Source organism: Pelophylax lessonae, assembly GCF_965119305.1.
Source record: "Pelophylax lessonae genome assembly, chromosome: 4".
In the NCBI taxonomy this organism is placed as follows: Eukaryota; Metazoa; Chordata; class Amphibia; order Anura; family Ranidae; genus Pelophylax; species Pelophylax lessonae.
The window spans coordinates 604145842-604157412 of record NC_138771.1 but is presented as its reverse complement, the minus strand read 5'-3'; the positions used below and the strand labels follow the sequence as shown (position 1 = coordinate 604157412).

The following is an 11571-nucleotide window of genomic DNA, read 5'->3' as shown; positions in this document are numbered from 1 at the left end:
GGTTTGCGCAAAAGTTATTGCGTTTACTAAGGGAAAGATTTATGTCATTTTTATTGTTTTTTTTTTTTTAACTAGTAATGGCGGTGATCTGCGATTTTTTTTGCGGGACTGCGACTTTGTGGCGGACAGATCGGACCCCTGACTGACATTTTTGACACTTTTGGGGGTACCAGTGACATTACTACAGTAATCAGTGCTATACATATGCACTGTTACTGTAAAAATGACACTGGCAGGGAAGGGGTTAACTTTATTAGACATCCAGGGGTTAAGTGTGTCCCTAGGGGCGTGCTTCTAACTGTCAAGGGGTGTGGCTTTTGATGTAACCACAGAGACATACGATCCTACATAGCAGGACCGTATGATCTCTGCTGTTACACCAGGGACAATGACAGACGGCTGTGTTTACATTAGCCACCTGCCTTTCTCCCTCTCCAGCGGGAGATCGCGAGTGACTGGTGGACATCGGAGCCACCGGTCACTCGCGCGCGCTCGCCCCCTATTGGCTCGCGGGTGAGTGAACGATACGTCACTTTGCCCAGGGGGGCTGACCGCCGCACTATATGTACTTGCGGCGGTCGGCAAGTGGTTAAGGGGGAAAATCTTCTGGTCCAGAAGTGGTTAAGGCTTGACAACATAAGAGGAAGGGGTTTTGTTTTGCACCTTATCTACATTTATAAATTGCTGAAGAATGATGTTGGTGTACTGACAGATACCTGTAAAGCTGGAAGAACAGAGGATGTCTAGGTCCTAGGTATAATCCTAGACTCTGAACTATCCTTTCAGCCACACATCCAGTCACTGTCCAAAGCTTGCCAACCTCAACCTCCGCAACATCTCCAAGATACGTCCCTTCCTAACCAATGATGCCACAAAGCTTCTAATCCGCTCCCTGGTCATCTATCGTCTCGATTACTGTCACTCCATTCTCATTGGCTTACCTTTAAAAAGACGATCCCCCCTTCAGTCCATCATTAACGCTGCTGCCAGGCTCATCCACTTTGCAAACCGTTCTGTGTCTGCTACCCCTCTTTGCCAATCCCTCCATTGGCTGCCACCCAACCAGTGAATTAAATTTAAGTTACTAACCATAACTTACAAAGCCATCCATAACCTGGCGCCCAGCTACATCACTAGCCTAGTCTCAAAATACCAACCAACTCGTTCTCTTCGTTCCTCCCAGGACCTCCTGCTCTCTAGCTCCCTTGTAACCACTTCCCATGCTCGCCTCCAGGACTTCTCCCGAGCTTCTCCCATCCTCTGGAATGCTCTACCCCCATCTGTCGGACTATCTCCTACTTTGTCTACTTTCAGACGATCCCTGAAAACACATCTCTTCAGAGAAACCTAACAACTGTACTTTTATTTTCTCCATCAGCCCATCCCCCACAGTTATTACCTATTGTATCTCTTAACCGTCCCTCTTAGATTGTAAGTTCTAACGAGCAGGGTCCTTTGATTCCTACTGTATCAGCCCCGGTTCACACTTGTGCGTGTGCGGGGTTCGCATGTAATGTCGGAGCGCACTGCTCCTTCATTACATGCGATCGGCTGTGCGGTGCGAGTTTAGCCATACAGTTTGTATGGCTAAATTCGCACCGCAGCCGCACCAAACACGCACAGGGACCCTTTTTTGGAAGCCGCATCAGGATCGGATCGCACAGCGGTTCACACTTGTGCGATCCGATCCTGTGCGAACTGCACGATCGCACTGCGATATGCGATCAAACTGGGGGTGTCGTTAAGATTACATTGACACCCCCAGCGTATCGCATATGGCAGTGTGAACTGCCGGGGGTGCGTGTGCGATGCGGGAACAGGCTGCGGATTCGCAGCCTTCCCGCATCGCATCAGTGTGAACCCAGGCTTAAAGTGTATTGTATTTGTACTGTCTACTCTTAAGTTGTAAAGCGCTGCGTAAACTGTCGGCGCTATATAAATACTATATTATAATAATAATAATAATGTCTAGGTACTGTCGCATGTTTTTTTTTTTTTTCCTCCTAAAATCAATCTTTTTCTTTTGTTCTTCATATTATTCACTTTTATTGTCTTGCACTCTTGATGGACAGCTTCCTTACCTGATTTCCTTTTTTTTTTTTTTTTGTATATTATTCACTTTTATTGTCTTGCACTCTTGATGGACAGCTTCCTTACCTGATTTACTTTTTTTTTTTTTGTTTTCTTTGCTTACCTTTACTCCCTTGATCCTGAAGCAGCATTTCGTTCATCCAAAATAATCAAACGCAAACATATATATTTTTTTATTAATAATTATCTTTTTTATTTTCTTTTTATACATTTTATTATTCAGTGCGCTCAGCTCAATGGATTTTCAAACCAGCTTATAAAAAATGCACATTATTCTTTTTTTGTGATTTGTGTTTTTTTAAACAATGTTTCAACCCCCTTTCTTCTTTCTTTAAATAAATTATCACCTTTTCCTCCAATGCCGAGTAAACCCTTTTTCCTTGGTGAAGAAGGGCTTTGACAAAAATAAAAAAGAAAAAAGAAAAAAAAAAGAAACTTTGTTTGCTTAGGCTCTGAACAAACATAAATATGCACATATTTATACCCACACAAATAAAGAATAAATACTTCGAAATAAGTTAAAACAACAGTTCAAAAGATCTCGCCAGGTGTTTTTTTTTTTTCTTTAAAGATTTTTGTTCGCTTTTTTTCTTTACATAAATGTCCATTTTTTTTTTTTTAACCTCTGTTGACTCTTTTATGTTTAATTTGAGAGATCCTACAACATTCTACTAAACACAGTCAAATAAACCACACATAAACTAGTAACAAATAACTAACTAAAATTTGGGGATTTTTTTTTTTGGTAAGAGATGTTGCTCTCCACCTTATCCCGACTACGTTATTTTATTTATTAGAAAATAAACACAAAAAGCAATTAAATAATATTAAAACACATCCACTGGGGCGTTAACCTAAAAATAAACGAAAAAACGATTTAGAGAACAGACGCTAACTTAACTAATGAACAACCAAATTTTTCTTCTAGCTATTATTTTGCTACACAATGATTCGATGCCAAGCTATTTCAACTGATATATTATGAATATTTGCTATAAATTAAGGCTGCAGTCCCACTTTCAATTTTTTATTTTTTTAACAGTATGTGTATCAAGTGTACTTTAACATTTATTTGCCACAGAGAAGAGCCGGCTCAAGGCTGTCTGGTAGGGAAACTGAAACTATGGCTATAGGTGACTTGGCAAAAACCAACTTTTTAAAATATTTGTTTAGCCTCTTAAAAAAATGGCCAAGAACAGAGTCCTTTTGCCAGAAAAAAAAAAAAAAAAACCTTTGTGCTATAGTCCTTTGCCAGAGATAGTGCTTTCATTTTTGTCCAACAGATAAAAAAATATTTGGACTAGAGATGTAAAATTATATAAATCTTAGATTTAATATGTACCAGGAACACATTTGACCTATCTTTCAACAAAACCCTATAATATCTGAAAACTACCTTCCTCCAAAGGAACTATTTAATTGCTCACGACACACCAGGAGCCGGTCCACTTATTTATCCCAGGGATTTTTTTTTCCTAAATCTTAAATCCCACATTAAAATTGTATTTTTTTTTTCAACATACTTTTCTCATTTCAAATAAAAATCTTAAAAATATATATTTGTTCTCTGTCAGGATGCAGAAAATGTAGATTTGTCCTGAATAAGTGGGGCTGAAGCTATAATTTTCATTTGCTCTAATTTTTTTTAACCCAAACCTGGCACAATATTCACTATTAATATTTAATAAAAATACACAAAAATTTGGATTCCCCTTTATGAGTGGGGGGTGTGTGAATGATTTTAATTACCAAACCAGGGGCCAATGTGTAAAATATATAAAGTCTCAGAATGAAAAGGCTTTTAACAAGTCCCAAAACGTAGGAATCCCTTAACAAATAAGTATTTTATTAAAATATTATTACTTGGGGGATAATTACTTATAAAGATAATATATAATATGTTCAAAACATGAATTATATACATATTTAGTGACATGATGCATATTTATGTCTTTATATTTTTCTTTCCTTTTTTTTTAGGGAGTTTTTGTTTTTTTTTTGCTGGTTCATTTTAATCCCTTATGGAATTGACAGTCACAGAAAGGAATTAAAAAAAAAAGATTAAATCCGATAGTGACTTGAACACTATTTTGTGTGTATATTTGTTAACGGACTCATGTGTTTTGGGACAAGTGTGAAAGGCTTAAAATGTTCACGGGATTTTTTTTTTCCTTTTTTATAAAAATAGATATTTTTTTTCTCTCTTGTTTCTGCGCCCGTCTCATTTCTTCGTTTATTACTCTTTAGAAGGAAGGATGTTGAGTGGTAAAACATGGAGTAGAGATAGAGGCAGTGAAACGGTGCAAAGCCTTGTGGCAGAGGGAAACCAAAACTAGTTCATGGCCAAAGTGAGAGAGGCACTCTTAGTCTTAACCATAGAGTTTTCAGGCTCTAAACCTCCCATACCAGCCACAGAGCTCCTAAGTATCTGTTTTCCTTGGAAGTGCTCAGTTTACACATCTCAGTACTTTCTAAATACACTTTTAGTCTGCCCAGCCATTCATTTCTGATTCCTTTTTGGTTCTGAAGCTTCTAAAACTGATTTCATAATGTCCTGTGTTCATATTTTACAGACAAAATCTACTCGGACCTGCACATACTTACTTATTTAAAACCCAATGGCATCGGAATCCCAACAAGAACATCGGAATCCCAACAAGAACATCGGAATCCCAACAAGAACAACAGAAGTGCCATTTTAGCTCTAGCATCGCCATACTACAAATCGATTGCACCAGAACTGGGGATGCTTGTGTTAACATTTTTTTACCCAGCTTTAGAATTAGCATATTGCTTAGCCCTTCCTTTATTCTAAAGCCCCTCATTTATTGGGGCTTGTTTCCCCATGTGTCCAACCTTAATGATGGTAAAACATTTTAAAGTTCCACTGATTTTTGCCTTCTCTCTCCCTTTTTCATGCCCCCTCTCTTGCACCTCTTCCCCCATTTCTATCTCTTTCTCCCTCCACTCAATGTGCTCCCTTTCATGCTTTGTGCTGTTTACTGGTCTTGAATGACACTTGCAAGACCCTATCTCCAAGCCGGTATCCGTTCAGGCTGGCGATGGCCATGGCTGCTTCATCGTAGTTTGTCATGGTGACAAATCCAAAGCCTTTGCACTTGTTGGTGGTAAAGTCCCGAATTACTTTCACATTTGTCACTGCTCCGAATGGCCCAAACAGTTGCCACAGGACACTCTCATCGGCCTCTGGGGAGAGGTTGTAGACGAAGATACACCAGCCCGCCGAAGTGGGACCGGTCAAGCTGACTCCAGCAAGGTTGGTAACACTGTCAATGGTGATAGGAGAGAACCTGGGAAGGAAAGAGAGCGGACTACATTGGGTGTAAGGAATAGGTCTATGACAGACGGAAGGAGGAGTGATGGTTTGAGAAGAAAGACATAGAAGATGTAGAAAAGCTGCACATGAAAGATTGAAGGAGGAGGTACACATACAATGCAGAAGGTGGTCAGAACTGCACTACGACTAGATGAAATCTATGTACTAAATAAAGGGCCTATGCCAAACAGGCAAGTAGATTAATCTAAGGTTTGAGCAATAGAAGTCAGCAGATGTTTTCTAGACCAAATGGACCAAAGCATGATGACTAATGTAAAGAAAAATTAATTCAAGTTATATATAAGAGAGAAACAATAAGAACAGAGATCAGAAAGCTTGAAATAAAATGATCTAGTCATGAAATGGAAAAAAGAGGAAAAAAATGACCCTTTGGTTGGGAACAGTGGCCTATCAAGTGGAAGACAACATGTTGATTTACTGAAACCTGATGATGGCAAACAATGGAACAGAAGTAAAAACAATGCTACAGCCATGAGAATATGTTAGGAATGACCTGGATGAAACCAAAGCGTCAGGTAACCAATGCACAAATCTAGTGCCCAACAAGGCCTTCTCCAACCATCAAATATTGCTGAGGGATTCTAGATGCTCCTAATTTCCACAATAATTTGATATCTTACAAGAGAGTAAAAAGTAAAAAGCAGAAGAAGAAACTGCAACTATTGAAATGATCATGTTACCGTAATAATTGCAGGAGGCATACAAAGGGTCTACAGCGATAGAAGTGAAAACAAAATACCGTACACACAGCAATGGACAAAATGAACTGAAATTGAATGTACTGAGCTAATTAAGAAACTTGGTAGTTGGATCTACTGTATAAAATCCAATTTTTGGAATTTAACAAAAAATTATTAGAAAAATTATGATGATTAATGTTGTTTGCCATATTTAAACTTTTTGCAAAGCAGGCTTTGAGGGTCTGTCATATAACTATAAATCTAGACAACTTCTGCACTTTGTACTGTTTGACAATTCATTGTTTTGTCCACCATTCTCTATCGGTAGGGGAGATATCAATTCATTTGATAGTGGCTGTGGGAAGTTGCACTGTTGTTTTTTTATCTATTCTAGTTGGAAGTACAGTTTTCGTTTTTATTTACTTACTATACTAATCAATTATAGTACTGAACTACTATACTAATCATTTATGGCATGATTGCATTGAACTACTGTACAAATAATTTATTGCATTGAAAAATAAGCATGACAAAGTGAACCTCATTAAGAGCTGGGCACAGAAGAGGCTTTTCTGGTCAATAAAGGTAATCATTGTGCTGTCTGCCCTTTAGCCAAAGATTCTCTTTAAAATGTAAAATGCAGTACAGGTTCACTTATATTGCTAGAATTCAGATGTTCTATTTTATTTAAATTTATAGAATATGAACACCCTGTATAATGCTTCTGTATTGAAGAACTGAAAGTTCAAGGTTTCTTTAAATAAAGCCTTCCTGTTTGATGTTTCTGCAAGGAACAGGCACGTCTTATTTGATGTTTCTGCAGAAAATAGGCACTTCCTGTTTAATGTTTCTATGGGGAATAGGCACTTCCTGTTTAATGTTTCTATAGGGAATAGGCACTTCCTGTTTAATGTTTCTATAGGGAATAGGCACTTCCTGTTTAATGTTTCTATAGGGAATAGGCACTTCCTCTTTAATGTTTCTGTAGGGAATAGGCACTGCCTGTTTGAAGTTTCTAAATGGAATACTACTTGACTGATATTTTTTAAGGAAATAGGAACTTTCTGTTTGATATTTCTGTAGAGAATAGGCACTTGCTGTTTGATGTTTCTGCAGGAAGTAATCACTTCCTGTTTGATGTTTCTGCAGGGAATAGGCACTTCCTGATGTATGTTTCAGCAAGGAATAGGAATTTTCTGTTTGATATTTATGCAGGAAATGGGCACTTCCTGTTTGATGTTTCTGTATGGAATAGTGACTTCCTATTTGATGTTTCTGCAGAAAATGGGCACTTTCTAGAAAGTTTGATGTTTCTGCAGGGAATATGCACTTCCTGTTTGATGTTTCTGCAGGGAATATTGACTTCCTATTTGATGTTTAAGCAGAAAATGGGCACCTTCTGTTTGATGTTTCTGCAGAAAATGGGCACCTTCTGTTTGATGTTTCTGCAGGGAATATGCACTTCCTGTTTGATGTTTCTGCAGGGAAAAGGCACTTCCTGGTTTATGTTTCTGCAGAGAATAGGCACTTCCAGTTTAATTGGAGAAATTGGGTGCCATAGTAAGTAAATATATTCAAAGTACCTTCGTCCAAAAGAATATAGAAAAGAGGTGTATTGAGGCGTAGATGGACTTTTATGGTACCGTATAAGAGCTTTACACATATGCTTTCTTTAAAAAGAAATTTTTTTATTCAAAATATATTAAATTCTAAAACATCAGCAAGAACATTTATGTGTCTTATTTGCTCAATATAAATTGTTACATAAGATAACCTCAAAGTCATATCCGGTGGTTGACATCATTTGAAGATTCTTAGTCTGAGAAGTTGGAACACAAATAAAGCCACTGTGAAAAATGGTTCAATAGAGTCCTCCTTAATTATGCACCATGAAATCAGACTTTATATAACTAATTATGGTTATTATTCTATATTGCAGCATTTGATGTCAATTTTTGCTCTTTTTATGTTCTGATATAAGCTCCTGAAGAAGCGGTGAAATTGTTTCCCCTGAAACATGTTGAGCGTCCAGCCTTCCAATGATGTCAACCACTGGATATGACTTTGAGGTCGTCCTATGTAACAATTTATTTTTAGCAAATAAGACACAAAATGTTCTTGCTGATGTTCTTTGCTGGTGTTTTGGAATTTGAGACTTCCAGTTTGATGTTTCTACAGGGAATAGGCACTTCCTGTTTGATGTTTCTGCAGGAAATAAGGACTTCCTGTTTGATGTTTCTGCAGGGAATAGGGACTTCCTGTTTGATGTTTCTGCAGGGAATAGGCACTTCCTGTTTGATGTTTCTGCAGGAAAAAAGGACTTCCTGTTTGATGTTTCTGCAGGGAATAGGCACTTCCTGATTTATGTTTTTTACATAAAATAGGTACTCCCTGTTTAATGTTTCTGTAGGGAATAGGCACTGCCTGTTTGAAGTTTCTAAATGGAATAGGCACTACCTGATTTATATTTTTTAAGGGAATGGGCACTTCCTGTTTGATGTTTCCATAGGGAATAGGCACCGGTGTTTGATGATTCTGTAGGGATAAGGCATTTGCCGTTTGATATCTCTGCAGGAAATAAATACTTCCTGTTTGATGTTTCTGTAGGGAATAGGCACTTCCTGATTGATATTTTTGTAGGAAATGGGCACTTCCTGTTTGATGTTTCTGCAGGGAATAGGCACTTCCTGTTTTATGTATTTGCATGGAAAAGCCACTTCCTGTTTGATATTTTTGCAGGAAATGGGCACTTCCTGTTTGATCTTTCTGCAGGGAACAGCCACTTCCTGTTTGATATTTTTGCAGGAAATGGGCACTTCCTGTTTTAGGTTTCTGCAGGGAAAAGTCACTTCCTGTTTGTTATTTTTGAAGGAAATGGGCACTTCCTGTTTGAGGTTTCTGTAAGGAATAGACAGTTCCTGTCTGATGTTTCTGCAGGAAATGGGCACTTCCTGTCTGATGTTTCCGCAGGGAATAAGCACTTTCTGTTTGAGGATTCTGCAGGAAACGGGCACTTCTTGTTTGTTGTTTCTGTAGGGAATAAGCACCTCCTGTTTAATATTTCTGCAGGGATTAGGCACTTCCTGTTTGATGTTTCTGCAGGAAATGGTCACTCCTTGTTTTTATGTTTCTGCAGGAAATAAGGACTTCCTGTTTGATGTTTCTTTAGGGAATAAGTACTTTCTGTTTGATGATTCTGCAGGAAACAGGCACTTCTTGTTTGTTGTTTCTGTAGGGAATAAGCACCTCCTGTTTGATATTTCTGCAGGGATTAGGCACTTCCTGTTTGATGTTTCTGCAGGAAATGGTCACGCCTTGTTTTTATGTTTCTGCAGGAATTAAGGACTTCCTGTTTGATGTTTCTTTAGGGAATAAGCACTTTCTGTTTGAGGATTCTGCAGGAAACGGGCACTTCTTGTTTGTTGTTTCTGTAGGGAATAAGCACCTCCTGTTTAATATTTCTGCAGGGATTAGGCACTTCCTGTTTGATGTTTCTGCAGGAAATGGTCACTCCTTGTTTTTATGTTTCTGCAGGAAATAAGGACTTCCTGTTTGATGTTTCTTTAGGGACTAGGCACTTCCTGTTTAATGTTTCCGCAGGAAAAGGGCACTTTCTGCTTCATGTTTCTGCAGGGTAAAGGCACTTCCTGTTTGATGTAGGGAATAGGGACTTCCTGTCTAATGTTTCTGTAGGAAATAGGGGCTTCTTGTTTAATACTTTTCTAGGGACTAGGACTTTTACACCAAAGACTTCTCTAGGGAATATGGACTTCATGCTGAAAATTCGTTCAATTTAGTATCACCACTTAGTCATGCAATCTGTGCATCTCCATTGCTGTTCATTATCATTATAAAATGTCAGACTCTCCACATAAACAACATGGCAACCACACCTAGCAAAAGCTGACATATACTGTTTCACAGTGAAGAGGCATTGCTGTCATCAGGTAAGAAGGACAGGGGGTCTATTAGCTTCAACTGCGTATACACCGAAAATAAAGAGAACATGTCATAAACCACCAATTTACCAATAATCAATGGTGAGGTTAAAAATACAACAACACACCAAGACTTGATTAATAACATGGCTCACAAATTTGCTGTCCCCTTTGACAACCATTTAATTGGAATAATGTTTTTCTTGGCCTATGGCAGTAAACCTATTTCCAACGCAGTCCCGCTAAACTCAACCGAATGAGAAAAAACGTGTCTAACATGACAACATATAGTCCCCCCACAACCCGAGAACACAGTCCTCTTCTATTTTGTCTTCATCATGTGAAGCTTGGACCCTGAATACACTGTCCAGTCCTGTCTCTTGAGATTTACTTGGCTGGACTTGAGGAGGTATGTAACAATGTTATGTTGCTATGTGCCCCATATGGCACAAAAAAATCCAAAAAAGGCAAAAAAAAAAAAACCTACAAAGAAACGATGCACATGAGTGAGATTTACTTCCTACATCAGAACATTGACAACACAAACACAAAAGAGGCAATAATGTCCCAGAAAAGAAAGCTGCCCGTGATAACAAAGAAAACCACAGCCTGCAAGTTTTCGTCAGCAGGTTGAAGACAAGCTTGTTTTAAAATGAATGGTTAAAAATGCTCCTCCTAAATGGTTAGTTTACCAATAAACCACCCATGCAGGTAAGGGGCACCTGTACATAAAAACTAACCGTGAGGCTTTAACTACAGTTAGAAATTGCCCTCTCAATAGGTGTGGGGCATATACCTCCCAAAACCTAACTGAAAAACTCCCATCATCCCATCCTGCCTTGTTGCTAGGATGTTGCTAAGACACTCCCAGCTGTTACTGCTCACCTCCACCATTACTGGAGAGAGCTCTAAAACCCCCACAAATGTGTGGTCTGCTATCCTCTGTCTCAGTTTCTCTGAGCATAGAGATACTGCAACAGGGGAGAAAGTGCTTGCGAGGAGGTTTTAGTGTCTTAGCAACATCCTAGCAACAAGCTAGGCTGGGATGATACCATCCATGGGCGTCGGCAGAACTTTTTTCAGGGGAGGGACATCATTTTAAGGTCACCTATGCTCCGCCCCTTTTCAACAATGTCATGAATGGGAGGTCATTAGTCATTATACTTATTTATTTTTAAAGAGTAAACAGCAGCATTTAGTGTCAGTGTCAGTGCCTGCCCTCCATCTCCTCCTGCTGCTGTAGTGTCATTTAAAGTTTCATATCCTGTCTACAGTCTGTTTAATATTCCTGTATGCCCCTGTGTCTGTGTTTTATAAAAATAAGCCATTCTTTACAAGTTTTCAGAGCGCCACTCGCCGCTCACGTGACCCACCGCCTCTCTCCTCCTCTCTCCCCTCCCGACTGACCTCAGTGAGGAATCCTCGGCCCCGCCTGCTGCAGGCAGCTGTCAGACGGGGAGAGGAGAGCTGACGGGTCACAGACACACATGCACACAGGAATATT

The 11571-nt window shown here is 39.1% G+C and overlaps 1 protein-coding gene across 5 annotated transcripts in view; it reads right to left on the bottom strand.

The window, feature by feature from the left end:
• Positions 1-4759: 4759 nt before the first annotated feature.
• ELAVL3 (ELAV like RNA binding protein 3) overlaps positions 4760-11571 on the bottom strand; it is an 88913-nt gene continuing 82101 nt past the window's right edge. For 3 of the 5 annotated variants that reach the window (XM_082254150.1, XM_082254149.1, XM_082254152.1), the window contains one exon: positions 4760-5423. In XM_082254150.1, the coding sequence (XP_082110276.1) occupies positions 5075-5423 (349 nt within the window). In that variant the 3' untranslated portion in view covers positions 4760-5074. The remainder of the gene's footprint in view (positions 5424-11571) is intronic. The other 2 variants (XM_082254151.1, XM_082254153.1) reach the window with 1 other exon arrangement.